General features: G+C 41.3%; 3 protein-coding genes across 3 annotated transcripts; 1 reads left to right on the top strand and 2 right to left on the bottom strand.

Moving 5' to 3' along the window:
• Positions 1 to 902: 902 nt before the first annotated feature.
• On the bottom strand, positions 903 to 8,671 carry LOC117416872 (uncharacterized). The gene is made up of 3 exons (XM_034028321.3): positions 8,378 to 8,671; positions 3,880 to 4,425; positions 903 to 3,173 (listed from the first exon to the last, which is right to left on the bottom strand). Exons 2-3 carry the CDS (start codon positions 4,155 to 4,157, stop codon positions 2,990 to 2,992), a joined length of 462 nt encoding a protein of 153 aa, XP_033884212.2. The 5' UTR covers positions 4,158 to 4,425; positions 8,378 to 8,671; the 3' UTR covers positions 903 to 2,989.
• Positions 8,672 to 8,852: 181 nt separating this feature from the next.
• On the top strand, positions 8,853 to 16,746 carry LOC117416469 (delta(24)-sterol reductase). The gene is made up of 9 exons (XM_034027556.3): positions 8,853 to 9,382; positions 10,974 to 11,129; positions 11,362 to 11,467; positions 11,708 to 11,826; positions 12,187 to 12,450; positions 12,852 to 12,995; positions 13,456 to 13,653; positions 14,253 to 14,431; positions 14,814 to 16,746. Exons 1-9 carry the CDS (start codon positions 9,152 to 9,154, stop codon positions 14,965 to 14,967), a joined length of 1,551 nt encoding a protein of 516 aa, XP_033883447.3. The 5' UTR covers positions 8,853 to 9,151; the 3' UTR covers positions 14,968 to 16,746.
• LOC117416470 (lymphocyte expansion molecule-like) lies at positions 16,194 to 22,622 on the bottom strand. Its single transcript, XM_034027558.3, has 10 exons — positions 22,495 to 22,622; positions 22,070 to 22,157; positions 21,643 to 21,813; positions 21,151 to 21,276; positions 20,489 to 20,626; positions 19,992 to 20,135; positions 19,062 to 19,229; positions 18,303 to 18,416; positions 17,816 to 17,943; positions 16,194 to 17,229 (listed from the first exon to the last, which is right to left on the bottom strand). Exons 1-10 carry the CDS (start codon positions 22,542 to 22,544, stop codon positions 17,124 to 17,126), a joined length of 1,233 nt encoding a protein of 410 aa, XP_033883449.2. The 5' UTR covers positions 22,545 to 22,622; the 3' UTR covers positions 16,194 to 17,123.
• Between the last annotated feature and the right edge of the window lie 536 nt (positions 22,623 to 23,158).

Raw genomic sequence — 23,158 nt, 5'->3', positions numbered from 1 at the left:
TCAGAGCTCTAGATAAGGAGTCGGCAGCCTTCAAGTACCTTCAAGACTTCTTCCCTAAGCTGTCTGAGGCAAAGGTCAAAGCCGGTGTCTTCGTCGGACCACAGATAAAGAAGATCCTGGAGTGCAATGACTTCCCCAAGAAGCTCACTAGTAAGGAGAAAGCGGCTTGGAACAGCTTTGTCGCAGTGGTTCGGGGCTTCCTGGGCAATCACAAGGCCGAAAACTATGTGGAGTTGGTTGAGACTCTGGTGAAGAACTACGGCACAATGGGCTGTAGGATGTCCCTCAAAGTCCATATCCTTGATGCTCATCTTGATAAATTCAAGGAGAACATGGGAGCGTACTCGGAGGAGCAAGGCGAGCGCTTCCACCAGGATATACTGGACTTTGAACGCCGCTACCAAGGACAGTATAACGAGAACATGATGGGAGACTACATTTGGGGGCTGATTCGTGAAAGTGATTTAAAGTATAATCGTAAATCTCGAAAAACTACTCACTTCTAAATCTTTTGTAGTCATTTTTGTATTACTTTAGTATAAATACATGTTAATTTGGATTCATATGTTGTTTTTTTCTGACTTTATGTGAACGAAAAAGACACAAATTCGCCCGTTTTCTCATTGGAAATAGGTAAATTTCAAAATATCACTGTCCTGGTCACAAAAGCAAAGTTTGTGGGGAATAACAGCCATTTTCTATACTTTTGAGGCATAAGCAATTAGGAAATAACACTTACTACCCAGGAACAAAAATTGTGTTACATAGTGAATCATATGAATTTTAACAAAACAATGTCATTGTATTTTACAGTTCTTAAAAAACAAACATTATATATATATATATATATATATATATATATATATATATATATATATATATATATATATATATATATATATATATATATATAGTAAATTGTCCCAAATGAACAACATTATTTGCAGGGTCATGGATCTTAATCCATTAAGTACCAAATCCATTTTTCAGAACACAAGCTGTATTTCTGTAATTTGATATTCAAAATCAGTATTTCTTCACAGAAAAAAAATGTAAATGCTTTGTTTTAGCTACAAACTGCTGCGTGCCCGTAATCAGAGCAGTGAAATCTCATGCCGGCTATGAAACTTGACACAAAGAAAAGTGAGCTTTATCATCACTGTGCGGAGGGAAACACAAAGAAATGTATCATTTTTATGCTTCAATTTCTTGTTTTGTATTAAGGTGGTATACAAGCGACTGAAGAGCTGTATTTGCAGAATTAACATTTACATTTAGACTTAACTTTTCAAGTTAACACAAATAGAGTAAGTTATCATAACAATATAGTTAAAGACAAGTAGATGCCAGTTAAAAATGCTCAAATGAGGACAATGGCACTTAATGGGTTAAATAAATAAGGCGACAGCAAATGAAGACGACAGTGCATCAACTACGACTGTGGACACAAACGAAGCCTCTACACAGACACCTAAAGTAAAGCATTCTGACAAGATAGAGAAAAACACTTTGTGGAAATACTTGCACAAATTAGATGAATGCATTACCTATTATACGCGTTACTAAAAGTTCAGTACACAAATAAAGTGTGAATTAGTAAAGTAATTCTAGTTTAAGAAAATCGATATTTTAGTGGTAGCTTCAGATTTATGATTACACCAGTGATTGTTTTCCATACACTGTAACAGAATACTCCATGAGCTGTGGTTACCCTCTCTTGACAATGGGCGGATTACTCAGCCATCCTCATTCAATGAATAACTACAGTGCTCCGTGAACATTCGTGACGAATACCCATGCAGAGGCTAGCTTCGCCACACACCAGTCAGGACTCATGCATACGTTCTGTAGGATTGCTACGACTGTAACATGCATAACATACAGTGCATGTGCCAAGGATTCCACTGTGTACAGCACACATCCCCCAGGACATGCACCAGTTTCTGTTCTACAAATAACAATTTACAGGAAACACCTGCAGAGTTCTTTAACATGGGAATGGCTTGTCGAGGAGGGTTTGGCAGGGCTGTGCAATATCAAAAGGCAGCAACAGCAGGAGAGTGAGAACAACAACAGCTCTCCTCTGCAGGAAAACAATCCAGGGTGGAATAGATGACCCTGGGCTGCCGGGAGCACTTCCATACATGGTTACTTTCAGGCAGATGTTTTTGTGATCTGTCTTCTGTATACAAAGCAATGAGGTCTGCTACGGAACACACTGTCACTGCAGCAACAGAGCTGACAGCCTGTCTAGAGCCGCGAGGGAGAGGTATAGACCGGTCACATCAGAATCATTAGAAACTTTACAGTTTAGGTGCTGGTCAGTAACTCTCCCTAACTCTAACCATGTCGGCACTTCTTTTGTTAGCACAATCTTTTTTTAAAGCTGTTTGCACAAGATTCTCTTCGCTGCAAACCTGATGCAAGGCACTGCTGGGAAGGCACGTGATACGGGCAGTATGACTGAGGATTAGTACTGGGTCTCCTGGCTGACAGATTGTGTTAAAAGTGCAAGTCTGAGGCAGAGGTCCCCAATGGACGACAATTTCAGGAGCTGCTGTATGTATCTGGCAGTGATAGAACCCAACATGCTACAAGGCAGACGTGTCTATATAGTCACTACTCAACTCCAGCCCCTTCTTGTTCATTCACACATTACTGGACTTGAACTGTGAACCTGCAGGGTAACCAGGACATGTTCCAGTCCTCAGTTCTTACAGGTCCCTCATTCTGTGTCCATGCCTGGGTCTCTGTCTTGTCAATGCCTGGGTCTCTGTGTTGTCAATCCCTGGGTTTTTGTATTGTCAATGCCTGGGTCTCTGTCTTGTCAATGCCTGGGTCTCGGTCTTGTCAATGCCTGGGTCTCGGTCTTGTCAATGCCTGGGTCTCGGTCTTGTCAATGCCTGGGTCTCGGTCTTGTCAATGCCTGGGTCTCGGTCTTGTCAATGCCTGGGTCTCGGTCTTGTCAATCCCTGTCTCTCTCTCTGTGTCAGGCAGTGTTTGCAATGCTCTGCTGGAGGGCAGAGGGTCCTGTCATGGTCTTCATCACTGTCTCATAGGATGGGGGTAGGTCCTGGTGCATAGCCAGGGTGTGTGCGGTGTATCTAGGAGACACACAGGGGCGAGAGACCGACTCTCTCTGGATTCCAGTCCTCCTCATGTCTTCTAGTCGTCTGAAAAAAAAGACAGGTAAACTGAGACAGTCAAACACAATTGAAACGTTTGTCATAAACTTATTAAGTATTTCTAAACTTAGTACTATTGGGTGTTTTAAAATGGATAACCAGGTCTTTAGACTCTGTTATCTTACTTCTCTTTACCATAGCCACATTATCACTGGCCAGCCTTTTAATCTCCTGCCTCCCAGGTTATTATCAGCCCCTTAAAGCTTGAGGGTCCCCCGTTTAGTATTGACATGCAATGAAGTCTGTTCATGATAAATGACACTGAAACTGAAAACATTTATTTCTCACTTATTTCTTATAGTGAAGCATTAACAAAAACCTGGAAAACACAAGGGCAAAACAAGTTTTAAAATGTTCTAAATGTTTTAAAATTGCATATTTCTGAACCAAAAAAAACCCCACCATTTGAGAATCCTGCCCCCAGTGTACCCCGTTCAAGACTGTAACTGCATGTTTATTTAAGAGTTGGTTTTAGCACAGCAATCAGATACTGGCTGCTTGAGTTTTGCTCAGCAGTTTCAACAAATCAACTAAAAACACAGAATAAGGACATTAATACTCTAGTTTACTATCAACGGGCCCCCTTTAAAAAAATATTAAAAATGATGAAAAACCAAATGGTTATCTGGAGATCCTGAGATAACCCCCTGTGTGATCTCAGGACAAGGAAGACTCACAATGGCACAGTGCCTACCTCTGTATGATAGTCCTCTGGGGCTCCTGCAAGCGGCTTCGGAGGAAGAAGAGAGAAGGGCTGGAAGTGTTGCTGTGGTTCGATTTAACTGTCAGGTAAAATCCAAGGAAAAGCAGCAGGGCTCCCACTAAGAACACACACAGCAGCATGTACATCATGGCGGTCCAGATAGACAGCTCAGCCCAATCCGTCTGGCCGGACAAGAACAGCAACGGCAGGACCGCGACGAACATGAGTATCAGCCCGATACTGGTCAGCTCATTGTGAAACGAAGGCATTGCACCTACAGGAACAGCATGCTCTTTTACACGACTCAAAAAAAAAAAAAAAAAAACCGACACACCTGCAGGATTCCCTTGGCTGCAGATGTCCTCCTCTTCTGGTAGACTTAGCTTCAGTCTGGTAGCAGCTCAGAATATTCCTTCACCATTACACGACTCAAGCTCTGTGTCTGCAAACCTTCCCTACCACTCTGCTGGCCTCTCTAATGCTGGGTGCATCCGAGTGCAGGGGGAGAGACTGCTTCCTCATATCTGTGAAGCTAACCTGGGTTCAATGAGAAAGCAATCTAGTCAACACACACACAGATAGAGAGAGAGAGCTGCTGTCTGCTGTGGACAGTGCAGAGCATACTCCCCGAGACACAGCTGGAATAACTCTGCGACAAAAGCACTCCACACCCACCAGCTACAGGCAGCGTATCACTTTATTAACACTTTATTAGCCCCTATTCACAAAACCGTTTCAAGGAATGTTTTGTTAAGAACTTTTTTTTTGTTTTGTTTTGTTTTTTAAGTCAGTTTTATTTATTTAAATCAGGTTTGCAGTTCTTGAAACCTTTTTCTGGCTGTTTTAAAGAGGGGTTTTATTAGTTTATTCTCAGTTTTCCAAAAGCTGTTTAATCTTCTTAACAAAACATGTATTTGAAATTCTGTGAATGGGGGGGCCTTAATGATTATGACACTAACATGAATTTAAAGCAGGGGCTTTTCTATTTTTTTATTTTAATGCTACACTAAAACACAACGGTTTATAACTAGCAAGTACAGTATTTAACTTCCCTTTGCAAATTATCTTCCTCTCGAAATTAGGTCACATAGGAAACTCTGGTGTGTTTGGATCAACCCCCAAGCTAAAACAAACATGTTTGCTCCCTTAATCTTTGGATAATGTTTAAACTCCAGTGGGTTACTATCTCAACACACACAGTACCAGTAGAGATGAGGAGACACTTCTTAACATTTACTCAACATTTCTACACAAACTGAAGATGATTAATGATACAGATTACAAAAGTTTATTTTGTGATATTCACAGGAACAAGCCCCCTCCCCCCTCCAAGAAATGTTCTGTACTCAAGTGTTTGTGCTTCAGAGATACACTACTCTGCTTCTTTGTGTGGCGTTACAAGGCCAGTTCAGTGGAGAAAACAGTTTTGTACAAATACAGTGTAAGACAGACTGTTTATAAATAACATTCATAGACAGATAGATGGGTATATATATATAGATATAGTTGAGATAGACAACCCGACAGATAGACAGACAGATAGATAGATAGACAGATTTGATTGATTTATCAATAGGCTGTCTGTTTTTCTAGCTAGCTATCAGTCTACCAAGTGGCTATCTGTCTGTCTCTACCATATCTATCTATCTATCTATATCTAGAAATACACACACATGCACACACACACACACAGTTGATGTCTGAAGTTAGAAAAAAGATCATGACCTTGTCACTCTGGCATGGCACAAAAGAGAAACCAATAACAAAGATGTTCCATTAAAACATCACAGCTGGATAAAACAAAATGTATCACGTTTGTGTGGGTTCTCATTTGGTGTGTTTTTTTTATTATTACTTATCTGTAAACATAAAAGAACTATACTCTAATAATATAGATAGTTCGATAATATACTATAGTGTCGTGAATTTACATAGTGTCGTGAATTACATGTGCTATATAACGATAACATGAAACTCGATCACAAACTCCTTGTTGAAAATAATGCATATTAAAAATGTATATATTTTACTTTACAAACGCTAACTTACATGTAACTTTCCTCAGTTATAAGCGAGTGTGCAGATTATTGCCTTTCAAAATGGTTCCAGATTAAATCGAACACCATAATCCACTTTGTAAAAATGACGTTTTGCGATTATCCGACGCCAGAGACGTGGTAGTACTAGAAACTAGTCCGTATCATCAACGAAACGCCCACATCGTTTTGCCCTAGTGATTTATTTTGCTTAGTTTTAACCTAACGATCGTTTACTATTAAATATAGATGTCAGAAAACATGGCTGAACAGATTTCGGTTTGGTTTTGGGAACACCCTCTCGGCTCTTAAAAATAAAACTGTAACTGAACAATATTATAGCTCTGTGTTAACTCTGGGACCACGTTCACGCTGCTGCGCAGTACTAGCGTTTACCTGCTACTGCCCACACAATCTAACATGAGAAAATAAGGAAACGCCAGCCATTGTGATAAAGAATGCTGCATATGCATAGATAGTTGTAATTATTTTAACTTATTGACTATTAATTAAAAACAAAAAAATGCATTACAAGAAATCACTGTACTTATAACTACATACTTACAGCAAACACTACACCATGAAATAGATAGATAGATAGATAGATAGATAGATAGATAGATAGATAGATAGATAGATAGATAGATAGATAGATAGATAGATTTTTTATTTCTTTATTTATTTTTTGTACGATGTCAGGACTCATTCACCATGGTTAAAATGAAACTGTGTGTAAGTGCACAGTGTCCAAGCGCAGGGCTTCCAGCGCGAGGCTAATTAAACACTGCTGACTGACTGCAAAATCAAAGGGACTTTATCATGTATGGGCAGGCACGGGCAGCCCTTACAAAAACTACCCATAGTTAAATCATAGCAAAGTGTAATACAGCACAGGGAAAGCATGGTAAAGCATACATTAAGCATTGTAAAGAATAGTGCGGTATGGTAAGGCACATTAATAAACACGGAAGAGCATGGTAAACGATGGTAAATGCACAGCATACCCGTGGTGAAACTACGAGATATACAGTGGTAAACCTGTTACAAGGGAAGCGATGGCACTTGTTGATGTAATACTACATCAACAACTGTCCGATTGGAGCTTTAACTTTAAACAAGTCAACAGATTCAATTCATTCAGAGTATCTTTACTGGAGTCAGGGACTTGGTATTATTATTCAGAGAGGGAAATTAGACTGTCCATTGCATAGCAGTTTGATGTATTCCTCGTTTTACGATGAGTTTAATAAGACACACGAGTGTGTTACCTGTGGCTAATCAAGCTGGTACAAACACCTGGAATGGGTGTATTGTGGCTGTCAAGTATAATACATTGGTAGCTGTGGACTGCTAAACCTGATTCCCTAATTCCAAAACGCGATGATTGGCTCCATATACAGTGCAGCATAGCAGAGTGTTGTATAGAGCAGACAGAGATAACATAGTTGAAAAGTCACATCATTTTTCTCTGTAATACTGTATAACTAAAACGCTTTTTTCACATTTACAACATCTCTAACTACAGTATGTGCGTGAGTTATTGTGGTGGGCTTTTTCTGTGTGTAAATAAGTAAGTAAACACCAGATCTGGACCAGTTTTAAAATATTAATTGGTGCCTGTATTTAGATACGTCATTAGATAAATTAAATGGACTTGTTTTCATGTGCAGAGTCAAACAGTGTCTCACGTTTGTTGGTTTGGCAAGTTTGCGCCGTGTAGGAGGAACATTAAAAATCTCATCAAGGTGCGTAATGCCACCTAGTGGCTATGGATCAATATTACACTGGTGACTGCTGGCTCTTTTCTCATTTGTAAATGTTCTCAATTAACTTCTTTAACCTTCAAATGTACATGGCTGGCTTCAATTTGCATGGTAGTTTTTCACATGCTTCCCCCATGGCTGTACTATACATCTACCAGGTTTTAATACAATACAATACAATGCAATTCATATTTCTATAGCACCTATAGGATCCCACAGCGCTTCACACACAAAGTACAATTAAACCATTACATTGAAAACACTCCAGACAAAAAATCTGGCTAAGATAAACTAAGATAAAAAAAAAACCTAGTTTGTAAAAAAAAAAAAAAATTTAAAAAATGCAGTTTATCTTATCTATGCAATACAATGTGTTCGCTACGGTTATTTACACTTTGCGTTGGAAACTTTTATAAACTGGTCTATGGGGAAACTAATGAATCCGATTCACTGATCTGCCTATTTGATGACTCGCCCCATTTATACAGCACCATCATAGTTAATTAACCAAATGATATGGGCTTCAACAGCGCCCCCTATCGAAAATAACAAAACATTAAGAATACGACAAAAATATGACCCGGTGTTATAAAGATTAGTTTGAATGTAAATAAATATTATGTATTTAGTTTTGTTGTCATTGATCTTCATAACGTTTAACATGTCATACATTTTCAAATAATACTTTACCTCTCTCCCCCTCGCTTCAGATGATCCAAATGTTTTGCCTGGTTGCCAGGCAGCTGCGTAAGAAATAGTTCTATTAATATTCAGATCCTTTTGGTGCGCTACCAGTACTAATTCTACTAGAAACGCCCGACGCAATGCGGCCATTAGTTCATCAACCAGCACTGAAAAGAACGAAAATTTATATGCCATTGGTTTAGAGAAAGAGAAATGGGTAGTTAAGAATTAGGAATTTGTTTTGTGACGCCACTGGCAGAAAAAATCGAGGTGAATACCAGTCAAGGTCTAGTTTTTTTTTTTTACCGTACTGTCAATCATGTGGTTTGATTCAATGGTCTGACGGTACACTCGGTACCTATTGGTCTAAAGCGTTGTGCGCACCACCTCGTCTCACGAAAATGGCATGTTCCTGGCCAATCATCAGCAAAGGAGGGGGCGTTACAGATTGTGACGACAGCCAGAAGGCGTGTCACTTTACAAAATCTGTCACACAGCGTGCCTTAGCAGTTGTGCTGCAGTTGCGGAGGTGATTAGGGAAGGAGTGAAGTAATAATAGAACAATTATTATATTATAAGAAGGTGTCAGGTTAGAAAAACGCGGTAAACAATTTTGAAGAAGAAAAACAATTAAAAAAAAAAGATTTAATTGTGCACAAAAAGTGTACGGGATATGTGTATCTAGGTTTCTGCACACATCATTATTCTAAGGGTACTTATTTACACTGGACAGAAAGGGAATTCGTTTGCGTAAAAATAATAGAAATTCTCGTGAAAGAAATGGACTCCGTGGTGTATTTAGGAGGACTGGTTGTCTTATTCCTGCTGTGGGTTAAGGTGAAAGGACTGGAGTACGTGATCATACACCAGAGATGGATTTTCGTCTGCCTCTTCCTGCTGCCCTTGTCGGTAATATTCGATATCTACTACTACCTGCGCGCCTGGGTTATTTTCAAGATGTGCAGCGCACCCAAATTGCACGACCAGCGCGTCAAGGACATACAGCGACAGGTAAGGCAGGAACCGTAGTTACAGTTTACAGTGTACTCACAAACAATGCACGTTATGCAGTGTTTTTTGGACACACTGCCTTGTAGTATTAATAGAAGCCAGCTGCACGTAATGATGTCATAGACCCTTAAGCCATTGCATAACAGTTTGAGCCGCTCCAGCTACCGCTATCCTTTCAAGAATGGTGTGTGGTCGTTTCTGCTCCAATGCACCTCAACACAGTGCAGCGTACAATAGAAGCCGGAGCCATTTCCTCCCTTCCTCTGAGTTTAATCAGCAAAATCCTAATACCAGTCGTTCATGTATTCACAATATTTATTTTTTTCCAACCACTGTCTGCAGGTTTGGAGCTGGTTTCTACCACGGCCCAAAAACGTACAGTAACTAAAAGCGCTTTTAATGTCGGTGTGATGTACCTCATGCATAGAAGATTTGTTACAGGGTGTACTTTGGAATGGAATTTGGAGTGTATTATTAGCAGTGGTAGTGGGGTTCCTATTAGATTAGAAGGTTCCCCCACTGTTTTGCTGGGCACAGCACCCCCCCAGAGCGTGCCACTGCCAGGAGTCTGTACTGCTTGATAGTCCTATTGTTACAGAGACAAAGGAACTCACGTCACTGTGGGCACCACATTGTCGAGGATTGTCAGGGCATGAAATCCACTAGACATTAAATAAATGTGCTTTCAATTAAACATTTCCTTTCTCATAGTAGTGATAATCGGAATATGGTAATGGTTTGTGCTGCACTGGCACAAGAGACTACACAGTAAAAAAAAATATATAAATAAATGTGTGTCTGGTTAAGAGACTGCTGCTTTGCTTTGCACACAGCATTCCACACAAGGGACTGGATTCACCCTTATAAAATAGCCCCTTCGTAAAAGCATTGCAAAGTGGAATGAAGCATAGTGAAAGCATGGTTAAGCATGTGTAAGCATTGCACATTTTTTTATTATTTATTTATTAATTTTTTTTAATGGCAAACCATGGTGGACCTTGGTGAATGCATAGTATAACAATGGGAAAAGCATGGGACACCTGCAAGCTTTTTGACCACTGTATGTTGCCTCCTTTCAAATTCTAGACTTTAATTTCAGCATGCTGTTTAGTGCAGTCTCCAACAAACACATAGATTTTAGAAACGACTGCAATGTGCTATGTTTAAATGTAGCTTCCAAACTAAGATAATCTACGCAGAGAATATTACTAGATAAACTAAGAACAATATCATTTTTGCTGCACAGCTGCAGATTATTATCGACAAATCTTAAGCATCAAAGGTGCAATTCCTTACACAAGGTCACATGAACACTTTTCTGCTCCTTGTAACTGAACTCTTCTTTATTGTAAGTTAGATTGCACTTGGTGCGTTTTCTTTGTGGGCAGCCAGTTTATACTAAGAGGGGTGGGGTTGTAATGGCCATCTCATAGCATTCAATTGAAAAGAGCAAGCTCTGCAATGGAGAGGTAAGTGTGCGTCTCATGCTGGTGTCCGTGTTATTAACTCATCCGCCGCTAGGAGGACAGCTGTTACGAGGTACAGTAAGGTTGTCTGCGGTTTGGACTGATGTGTTTTTTTTATCCCCCAGGTCCGAGAATGGAAGAAAGAGGGGAGTAAGACCTACATGTGCACGGGCCGACCTGGCTGGCTCACAGTGTCTCTGCGGGTAGGGAAGTACAAGAAGACTCACAAGAACATCATGATCAATCTGATGGACATCCTGGAGGTGGACACCAAGAGACAGGTGAGGAAGACTGAACCACCGGCAATGTGATCAAAGAGTTAATATCACTGGTGCATAGCAGAATGATATAGCAACGTAGTCTTCATGCAAATGCATGATTTATTCTGCAGGGAATGCGTATGGGTGTCTGGCTTCACAGACCTGCTCATTTTATCTTTCACAGTAGTGCAAGGTTTGTGCCTGTACTTTGTGGAAAAGTTCAATTGCATGTTAACGCTATTTAATCTTCTAGGTTGTTCGTGTCGAACCATTGGCTAACATGGGTCAGGTGACCGCGCTGCTCAATTCGATTGGCTGGACTCTTCCAGTGCTGCCAGAGCTTGATGACCTCACAGTGGGTGCGTGTAATTTGAAATAACCTCCCACTTTGACATACGATAAATATGCTGTAGAATAACACCTGTTTGCTTGTGTGCAAGGCTGGGATGAGAATGAGACTCCCATTTGCTCTGTATAGTTGAGTTTAATGTATTTCACAAGGAATAGACATGCTTGCTTGCATGATGGTCGAGTGGAGAGTTAGACAGCCAGTTTACAGGGCCAGGTTCAGTAAGCCATGCCTGTTCTGCGCTCGTCAGGTGGCTTGGTCATGGGCACGGGAATCGAGTCCTCGTCGCACATTTACGGGCTGTTCCAGCACATCTGCGTGGCCTATGAACTGGTGCTCGCTGACGGCAGTCTGGTCAGGTGCACTGCGGTGAGTGACTTTTATATTCCTCCTAATATTATCACTTGATGCAATGTAATACAGGTGTGTGAAACTCGAGAGTCGATAAGTATTAGATCAAGAATGTTAAAGACAGCCTTGGTGCATCATGTATAATTTAGATAGGTATTACACATTGCAAGATATTGCTTGTGTAATTGTGTAGCCTGCCATGATTCGAATCATGGCGCCTGTAACATTTAAGGTTGATTTTATTGCAAATTTTAGCTTTCAATTGCCCAGTCCTCTTGCTTGAACTCTGAACATCCCTGTCGAAATGCTTTAAGCACATTGCCAAAGCCCCTTCGTGTCTGAAAGCCGCCGCTGCTGTCTCTGCTCCCGCTCTGGCAGGAGGAGAATTCCGAGCTGTTCTACGCCGTGCCCTGGTCCTGCGGCACGCTGGGTTTCCTGGTGGCTGCGGAGATCAGGATCATCCCGGCCCGCAGGTACGTTCGGCTGCGCTACGAGCCCGTGAGCGGGCTGGAGAAGATCTGCCAGAAGTTCTCCAGCGAGTCCGCCAACAAGAAGAACCAGTTTGTGGAGGGGCTGGTGTACTCCCGTGACCAGGCCGTGATAATGACCGGGGTCATGACTGAGGAGGCGGAGTCTGACAAGGTAACAACTGGGGAGAAAACTGGTTGATGCAGGTCCAGAATCCTCCAGGTTTTATAGGTGTCCTCGGTCCTTCTGCCCAGTGTTCCCAACATTTTTCATTTAAGTATTTCGGGGTCCCAGATATTGGTGTCACATGTTTTGTATGTGTTTCATGGTCTCGAGTAAAGCAAATAACGTGTTTCACAGCCACATTTCGTTTTCTTATAACAAACGTGGTCTCAGGACCGAGGAGGTTATAATTAACTGACCTGGAAGGAGATTCAGTTGGTTCAACTGTAACAAAGACCAGGAGGGCTGCGGAACTTGAGGACTGAGGACCAGTATAGTGAAGAATTTACTTGGACTGCATGCAATGGAAAATCTTATTTCAGAATAAATGTTCTTGTTCTTTCTTCCCTCAGATCAACAGCATTGGACATTACTACAAGCCCTGGTTCTATAAACATGTGGAGAGTTACTTAAGAGCCAACCGGAGCGGAGTGGAGTACATTCCCCTGAGGCACTACTATCACCGACACACTCGCAGCATCTTCTGGGAGCTGCAGGTACACACTGGCTACTGGAATGCACCTCTCCGAGCAGCGGGCATGACTGATGGTTTACCAGAACTTTGTGCTGAATGATTTAGAGAGAAAGAGAGTTTAGAACTGTCAACATAACAGGTTCAGACTGCAAGTTTGCATGTTTATGTATGTTCATACCTCTGCATAAAGAACATTATATAAAGTACAATACAAGCTGACCTTAAATGGGTGAAAATCCACATGCTATACTATATTTTTTAGGAATAATCTAAACCGTATAGCTTTAATGTGATGTGTTTTCTGATCTGATACAAGTCATCTGGTATAAATTAGACAGCAGTATCACTTCAATTTCAGGCTACTATTTGTTAGAACAATGAATGGTAAATTGTGTAAGTGAAATCACAAATGATCATGATCTTGTCGGATAAAAATGCTACACTAGCTTGCTAAGGTCTCCCTGGTCGTGTTTTTGCCACAGGACATTATTCCGTTCGGTAACCACCCCGCTTTCCGCTACTTGTTCGGCTGGATGGTGCCCCCCAAGATCTCTCTTCTGAAGCTGACCCAGGGAGAGACGATTCGGAAGCTGTATGAGCAGCACCACGTGGTCCAGGACATGCTGGTACCCATGAAGCACCTGGAGCAATCCATCAGCGCCTTCCACAATGACATCAATGTGAGAGCGCTCTTCTCAGCTCCCTGTCCTTGCCGTCTTTTGCATTTACATTCATAAGTTAATAGGTCCCGTTCAGGGTGTCTCTTATTACAGTGTCCCCCCCCCCCCCCTTTCTAAGGCTGTGGTCGAGAGCCATTGGTAAGAGATTGTGAAATGTGTGTTCCGCCTTATAACGAGAATACAAGTGATAGTGAATTGGCATTATGGGGCAGATGGGAGCCATGACCATACTGCCTTATAACCTGTTCTACGGTATAAAGAGCCTCCTTATAATGAGGGAGCACTGTATAAAAAGAGAGTTATCTTGTGCAGTCTGTTCAAAGAGACCACAAAGTCTGAGCTGCTCAAATTGTGCAAAATGATGTTTCCTACACACAATGTATTAACTTATTATGAGTCCCAAAAGCTAAAACTCTACTCCAGAACTGCAGTACTATTAAACATAATAGACAGGTGTTATTTTTTTATTTATTTTAGAATTGTGTCATGAGATCAGATATACTGGAATTTAGACGGTTTATTTCCGCAAGGTGATTTACAATATGCAGTACATCGCATTGCACTACGCCGTCTCTGAACCTTCCTCCTGTGTTCTCTAGGTGTACCCCCTGTGGCTGTGTCCCTTCGTCCTGCCCAGCCAGCCCGGCATGGTCCACCCCAAGGGCAATGAGGACGAGCTGTATGTGGATATCGGGGCCTATGGAGAGCCGAGTTCTAAGCAGTTCGAGGCGCAGGCCTCCATGAGGCAGCTGGAGAAGTTTGTGCGAGAGGTGCACGGGTCAGTGATGGTCTCCGATCTTGTTACTGTTGAGGGGCTGAGATCCAGTGGCTTTATAATGCTGGTCGCATCTTTATTTTTTCCAGCGTTTTCCTGGCAAGATTATAATTTACCTTTATTAGCAGGTAGCCACAGGGGACCGTAGGGAATGTGGTCGGCACCTTGCATCATATACAGCAGATTAGGGTGTTAGATTAGGGTGTTGTAGGTTTCAAGCATTCCATGGTCAGCTGTTCCTACTGTGCCCTTCATTGCTTTACAGAGCATGCTTTTGCCTTGGCGTAATTGAAAACCTGTTGGGTGACTTCTAAACCCTATGTATCGGATCGTCACGGTTCCAGTCTAAAAGAGTTTCTTTCTTTCTCTGTTGTCTGTGTTCCAGGTTCCAGATGCTGTATGCGGACGTGTACATGAACCGCGAGGAGTTCTGGGAGATGTTCGACGGCTCTCTGTACCAGAAGCTGAGAGAGCAGCTCAACTGCAAGGAGGCCTTCCCTGAGGTGTACGACAAGATCTGCAAGTCTGCAAGGCACTGACCTTCCACAGGAAATACAGGGCACCCATACACAATAATAACCCTAAAGGATAGTGCTGAGGAAGCACGTTTGTTGCAGTCTGCATTACAATGCTGCAGTTTATGATAGCAATACTGCAGTTATTTTTTTAGGGTCAGTTGTTTTGCTCCCAGGTACAGTATTTTAATATTAACCATAAACTTGAGGGCTTCCCATCCTAAATTATTTTGTAAACCTTATTTAACATAGCGGTATGGTTAACATATACAATGAGCACTTACTGCGGATACTGGTATGTGTTCTTTAGCCTCGACTGGGCGCCACATGCTTCTCTTTTTGAAATGGTCTGTAGATGTCGCTGTGATGGATTGTGATTCGAGTGCAGTTCTCTTCATTACCAATTTCCTTTCTTATGATGACTCTCTGCTGGCTTTCACTAGGTTGTCTGTATATGTCTGATAGTTTACTGCTAACTTTCAGTGAAAGCTGTGTACGCTTCCTCACAAGCTACATCAAGTATATCAAGTTTGCAGCTGTATTTCTAAACAGAGAAGAAAAGGATCTGTTTTTAATGAGGGGGAATAATCCTGAAGCGCAAACGGGTCAAATGCAAAGCTGTAGAAGTTTTATATGGTAACCTACGGTGCCGATAAATACAGCAGTTTTCATTTTCTAACATTGTTACTGTATAGCAAAGTCTTATGTATCTGAAGGAGAAAGGTTGGGTTTTTTGCAGCTGTAGTACGTCCTAATTGCAACATTTGTGATGCTAATGACTGCCCCAGCTTTGTGGTGTGAACTTGTATTCATTTGAATTCTGGTATTTTGCTTTCATTTGTGTTGTTTTTCGTTAAAGTCCTCAACATTAATGTCCATATGATATTTACTTGTACCATTTTTTTCTTTAATAGTCTTCAGGCAAAATCAGCCTTTCTGAAACCATTTATTTTTTTGCATTTTTCTCTATTCAGTGTTTTCAGCGCCTTGAAAGAAATCATGTGATATTGTGACCCCTTCAGAGTTGAAAGTTCACAGTAATATCACATGATTTCACCAGAACCTGGAACCAATGACACATTGCAAAAAAAAAAAAAAAACAGACCAGCGATTCATAAAAATATATAACAATCAATACACTATAAGAGGAGCTCAGAACCATTTGGAACGATGGCAAACAGTGGGCAGGGCCTCCTCTGCTCATTGCCAAGCCTTGATTCACAACTGATGAACTTGTATTCTCATACTCCATGAAAGAGGCATTCATTCCTAGCTCATGTGATATTGTGTTTAATCTTTCTGTAATGGGGTTATGAAAGCGATCTGCTGGTTTACTGTCTCTGTATTTTTCTTTACCCTGTTAACTTTCAGATTCTGTGTAGTAACGTGTCCCTTCTACAGTAAACACACACACTTATGAATTGTGTGTTTTGTAACAAAAGTGCAATACAAGTTATACCAATGATTGTTTATCATATGAAAGGTCACACACAAAAACAGAACCCAACCTGGCCTATGAAGTAGCAGTGTATGTATTGATTCAGGTGAGATGTTTCTATTTGTGAGAAACGCTTTGAACATGGGGGGGGGGGGTTGATTTCTCATGTATTTACATGTGGACGAATGAATTCTAAATGTACATGTTGTAGTTTATATCTTACCTGTGTTGCATTCTGCTGCAGATGGCCATGTTCTTGACTTTGGACTTGGGCTGTTGTTCTTTGTGCTCCAATCACATTTTTCATGTGAACGGTTCATGTTTATTTATGGTTTGGTGACAAATAAATTAATTCTGCAAGTTTATTGTATTGTGGTTTTTTTTTTTTTTTTGTTTGTTTTTTGTTTAAGTCCTTGTCTAACCTTTTAGTACTGGAAACTTGTCACTTGAAAAATGACGACCTGGTCCTGTTCATAAGGGGAACGTGTGCGGCTCACCAAATGACACCTTTCAATTACCAGCCAATCTAACCGATATACCTAATCCAAACATGGTACTACTGTAGCTCTTATCATTCCCAATACCGTGAACACATTATCAACTGTAAAACAGACACCTACACTGAATAACAACACTGTATACAAATGCGTATGTGTGTTGACTGTTGTTCTTGAGTCTTGTGTTTAACAGTTCTGGTGACTTTCTGATGGGCACGATGGTCAAGCCCAGGGGCAGGGAGTGACTAGGCTGTGGCAATAGAGTTCAAGGTTTTCATTTCATACAGCCTCTCCGGGGGGATTAGAAACGTTCTCCTGTCTGCTGGAAGATTCAGGGCTCGTAAACGCTCTCTAGGAAAAGAAAAAGAAAAATGAGAGAGAGAGGCTGTACAATGAAGCCTGTGTCTACAGTCCTAGTGAGTGTGCAGTTGGGTTCAATAGAATTGGCACGCAATCTATTTTCTTTAGTATACGATACAGAAATAGACACCACAGTACGGTATAGCTATATGGAGCTATATCATCAAATATTGCAGCACCGACAACACCACTCAATAGGGGCACTAACACTACTGCTTCTGTTTCTGTTGCTGTGACGACAGGGAGATCAAGAAACAGGAAGCTTGACTGAAGAGCTTCTGTTCACAGGTTTCTAGTTTGGTGTTGTGTTAATGGCGTTCTCCTTTCTGTCCAAATTTAACAACCAAATACTGTGCTGTACTGTATAAAATATTGAAAATAGCTGAAATAAAAGTAGTTTTGAAAGGGGGGGGGGGGGTTGGCTTCCTCATATGAGGTCATCATGCATTTGCCTCTTACACACATCCCCATATAAAGACTAGAAGAGTTTTTTTGTATCCATCCCCATATGAGGTCGCCATGCATGAAAAGGTTAAAACGCAGACAGATCTTATAAATGAAACGCAGCCTTTCTTACTTCATGTAAAAGTCTCTTCCAAGGTTGCTGAGGTAGCGCTTGCTCTCAGACTTGAAGGCAGACCTGTGCCCCATGGCTGTCCTGCTCCTGTCACTCTCAAGGATGTTGTAGCGGCCTGGACCTGGGTTCTAAAGCAAGAGCAAGATCAATAATAACAACACCATCTCCTCTGACTTTCAAAATCACTGTTTTTAAAAGATACCAATAGCTTATAAAAAAAAAACATTGCTGCAGTAACACAAATAACATGAGCAGTCTCTTTGTGTCGTTCCCCCTCCTCAATACTAGAACAAAGTAAAAAAAGCATTAAAACAGTAACAGCAATGTATAGTGCAAGCAAGCGCATCAAACCACAGGTAAGTAAAACAAACAGCATGGGTAAATAACATGCACAGTAAATGCATTGGAACAGTGTGGTTTTCAAAGGAGTGCCCTTTCTAAGGGATAGAAGGCTATACAGGACAATATTTTACTGCTGTGCGCTCACCAGATTCTTCACTTTAGTGTCCGTGCGTCGGGAGGAGCAGAGGAAGGGAGCCGGGTATGTGGTCTGTGGTCTCGGAGCAGGGCTAGTATTGTACCAGCCCGGTCCTGGGAAACACTGCCATCAAACAGAGGAAGAAAGCACACGTCACTGCATTGTGACAAGACTACACTATGATTCAATACAAAAAATACATACAACACTGCATGCAGACAGGACTACAGCCTCTATAGATAGCGCAATCCAACCAGATTTCCAGACACTGTCAATCCCTCTCCATGTAGCAAGCAGCACTATACTATCTTGTTAGCACAAGAACCTGGACATTTCCATTTTTAAAACGTTAGTTGGCAAGTTTAAATGCATAATTACGTGCTCCCAGAAGCAGAACTAATAGCATGAGGGATACAAGAAATGCATGTGTACCGACATGAGATTTATCTCTACTGTCTAGTCAGGCACCCATCGGCACTGCGTGGTGTGTAATTTACCTGCCAGGCATGTGAAATGCTGAGGTTGCTCTGGTGTTTAGGAGTGCCTTTTGAAAACAGCTCACTGTCTAGATGAATAACAAGCATGTTTGGTAGCAACAGTGGCTGATCCTGCCTATGAGTTTTGAGAAATAAAAATGTGTTGATTGTTTTACAGTTTACTTCAATTATATTTTTTAAGTGTTTACTGTATGATTGAGCTGCGTGGGCAAGCCTTGGATTGTGCACAGTGTGCAGTGTAAATTGATTGACAGGTAAAGATGTGACTCACTGCGGGGCGAGGGCAGTGAGAGAGGGTGCTGCAGCCGACGCGCTCTGTTGGAGTGGAGGGGTACTGCAAGAGAGAGCTGAACTCCCCACTCTTTTTCTTCTCTTTGCTCTGCAAATTTTCCACAAAAGACTTGATCTCGTACTGACCCGGGCCCAGGTTGGTAGTTTTCTGGTAAGATACAGTAAAACAATTCAAAGTTGAGTTACTTATTCCTTATAAACCAGCACATACTTTGAGATCAGTAAATGATGGCCTTTTGATTATTCCAAGAACCTAACCTGCTGAGTGTGTCAGTATTTTAAAATCTAAGCTCTCTTTGATCTGGCCTTTCATAGCAAGCATTTCCTGTTTTTTTTGTTTGTTTTTTTGTAAAGCGCCCTGGGATGCTTACACATAAAGGACGTTGTATAAATGAAATCGATATGGCATGGTATGGTAAAGTCTGATTGAAGCAGGATCCATTTATAAAACAGCTATACATGCTTTGCTGAGAAATAACACTTTGCTATAATAACATGTTAGCTATACATTACTACAGTCAAGCTTCATGCCATGTTATAAAGTAAACATCATTCTTTTTTTATAAATTATTAATACAGTTGCCTTATAACACTGTGTCGCTATAGATTAATTAGTTATTAATAAGAACGGTCTGGTATTGTTTATGACATACAACACGTTTAGATATAGCTGGGTTTTATTAGAGCATGTTAAAGCCCTGGAGAAACACACTGTATTGTAACCGCCTGTCTGTGGTGATCTTAACACTAAACAGTAAGTGGTTGTTACAGTCAGAGTGATTCCCTGATACTGGACAATACTACAATGAAATCCAGCTGTGGCTTATCAGGGTATAGATTGACTAAACCAACCCCTAAGTCCCTTTAGCAAACGTGTGGATTGTATTTAATTTGCCTGCAGGATATGTACCAACACCACATAATGTCCAGTAGAGGCATGTCTGCTGCGCGGCCCTGTGAACACGTCATAGGGTCCTCTCTTGCTGACTGTGCGATTCAGCAGCTCCTGCAGTGAATCCTTTACCTTGTAGGTGCCTGGCCCTGGGACACACTCCTGCACACAAAACATGTCAAATATATAAAGACAGCCAGCAGTAACCATACACTTAGAGACTTGCAGCAAGTCCAGCCTGGGTGATATTGGAGTGAAAGAGTCTCCCAGCACTGCCACTCTGCTGTATCACAACAGAGAACTCAATAAAATACAGCATGCTTTGGCTTTGACACAGGCACAGACACACACACACACACAATACTGGGCTCTATTCAACTGATCTCTACAGTTACATTTATTCCACAAAGCTGCTGGGTTGCAAGCCAACGAATGCACTTTTGTAAAGCTACTGCACTTTGTAAGACACTTCTGTAGGGGCTCATGTACATTATTTGTAGCAGTTAAATACTCACTGAGGTTTGCAGAGATCGCTCAGAGCTGGGATTGAAGTCCATTGACCCGAGGGCCCCTGGTGATTGCCTCTGCCTCTCCTCCAGCGAGGCGGAGGGGATGCCTCCTTTCCCGTAGGTTCCGGGACCCGGAGTGCAGCTCTGAGACAGGGACAGAGAATCACAGCCACTTCCCTGAGGCTCAGCCCTGCAGGCATCCAGGTTTATCTTCAAACATCCTGCGCTATACTGCTGAAACCTCCTCTAGCTGCACACTGTCCTGGGTATCAGTACATTGGCTTGTGTGTGTTTGTGTGTGTCATTGTCTAACCATTAGTACTGGAAACTTGAAAAACAACAACTAGGTGATCTGGTACGTTTCAAAGTGATATGCAGGAGGTCACAGTTGGTATAATGCAGACAGGAGTCAAGGGGCTGGCACTAAGACACAGTGGGAGGTAGCGTCTTTGATAACAGGTATATAATCAAACATGCGAATCAGTTTTGCAGTACAGCACTGTAATCTGAGATTGAACTCAACAGAGATTGTGACTAACATTTGAAAATAGCCTCTAGTGTGGAAGGATGTGATCACATGACCATTTGGAATCTGTACTTGTGAAACTAGGAGAGCAGCACCTGCTTGCTACAATAAACCCTGTGCTCCTGCAGCAGGAATCTCTCACCTCCGCAGTGATGCTTCTGAATCTTCTCTCTCTGGATTCGCACACCCCCAGGACGCTTGCAGGTCTTTCCTCGCGAAGCTCAATGAAATCTTTCATCTTGTAGCTTGCAGGACCCAGCTTTCTTTTCTAAGAAAAAACAACAAGTACTGTAAACAAGCAGAAAAGTAAAGGCAAATGTAATTAGCCCGTAGTTATCAATACAGAAGTACAGGTCTTTATAAAACTACTGTTTAACCTAGGAAAATATTTATAAACAGCAGTTCGAGTCATACCTGCTTTTACTATGATTTTAATAGATACACCTGAGCTTGTTACCTATACACTGTGGCTAATCAAGCTTGTAGTAAAACCTGGAATGGGTAAAACTGTTGTGCAATAGGAGTCTTGTTTGCATCCCTGTGAATTGTATTGTGCTTCAAACACTTCCCTGTTGGAGGCACATGTCCAACACCAGCTCCTTTTGAAATGGCTCCGGTCAGCTCACTCACTCACCAGGATCCTCTTTCTCTCCCACAAATCTCTGTACAGAACGTGTGGGAGCTGCGTCTCCCTCAACGTCTCCTGCGCTCTCTTCCACCCCGGCCCGCCAGCACGCCGCAACACCGCGGCTGGGCTGAAGTTACCAGTGTCCGCATTGTAGTTACCAGGGCCGCGTCTCCTCACCTGCAACCGAGAGAAACACGATACCATCATCACTGCACCCTCTCTACTGACCGCCACAGGAGCGCAGGGCGCTGCATTTAGCGGTGCAGACAGTGATAACAGTCATCAAAATGATCTTTGAGCATGGTTTCTTCCTAGAAAGAACTGGTTGTTGAATTGCTACTGATGTTCTTATTTAATAATAATAATAATAATAATAATAATAATAATAATAATAATAATAATAATAATAATAATAATAAACAAGATTACTTACCAACTCACTGGTTGCTGTTTTACAGTAGGGTACCTCGGTGTATGTTCCGATCTTCTTCTTGTCGGGGTACACTCCAGACACGTCGAATCTAATGATAATACAAAGAGAATTTAGAATCCTTCAGGAGGACGATTTAGAACGCAAATGTTTGTAGGAATTCTGTTATTGCTGTTTGTTTAAACAATAAATCGGCTTGTGTATAAAAAAAAAAATATGATTTAATAATATATGTATAAACCTCAGGTGAGTTCAATTCTGCAAAAAAAAATCTATTTGTCACCTTAACTAATTGTAAAATTAAATAAATCTTAATCATGTATTTATTTATTTGTATTTGTTTTACAATTTGAAGCCTATCCCTAAATGTCATTAAATTGTATTGTTCTTGAAGGTGAAGTGAATTCAATAATAGGCTTATGAATTACCTCGCTGTCTGTGTTCCAAAGGGCGCTCCTCGAAATGTTTTCTGTGCCATTAGAACTTATTGTATCTTATAGAAAGATCATTGTTTACTTTACCCGCTGGTACTGTACTGTAGGTCACTTGGGTACAACAGACCAGTGGCCATAGCAACCAGGACACTCGTTAATTATGCAATTGCGTGGTCTGGACGACACAGTAGCTGTGCAGCCTCGTTGCGGTGGAGTTACAGAAATACAGTACAGAGATTTTACGCGGTAATGCTATACTGTACTGTGAGGTTGCAATATTACTAACGCGACGAATTGCAATGTATTGTATCACTACTGCCTGTCAATTAAAAAAAAAAAATCTTAGAAAAGTGTCGGACTGCTACTGCAAAAGTTAGAAACGCGTTTTTGAAGCACCTACCATAACATTGTCAAAAGGGTGTCTGGTTACTATATGACACCATGTGCCCTAGGACAGTTTGGGACAGTGGAGGCTTGTCAACTCACACAGCAAAGCATCTGATGCTCATGACTGCATTTGAGTATAATCCAATGAACAGTTGATTTTATACCTGTTTTACAAATACTTTACACAGTCATTATGAGAGCCTTCTGCAAGTGTGTGCATGTGTGTGCACTGGTTTATGAAAAAGTGAAGTCATATTTAATTAAGCAATAA

This window comes from Acipenser ruthenus, chromosome 12, assembly GCF_902713425.1.
Source record: "Acipenser ruthenus chromosome 12, fAciRut3.2 maternal haplotype, whole genome shotgun sequence".
NCBI classification, from domain to species: Eukaryota; Metazoa; Chordata; class Actinopteri; order Acipenseriformes; family Acipenseridae; genus Acipenser; species Acipenser ruthenus.
Note: the sequence above shows the minus strand (reverse complement) of the source record. Positions and strands in the feature narration are given on the sequence as shown.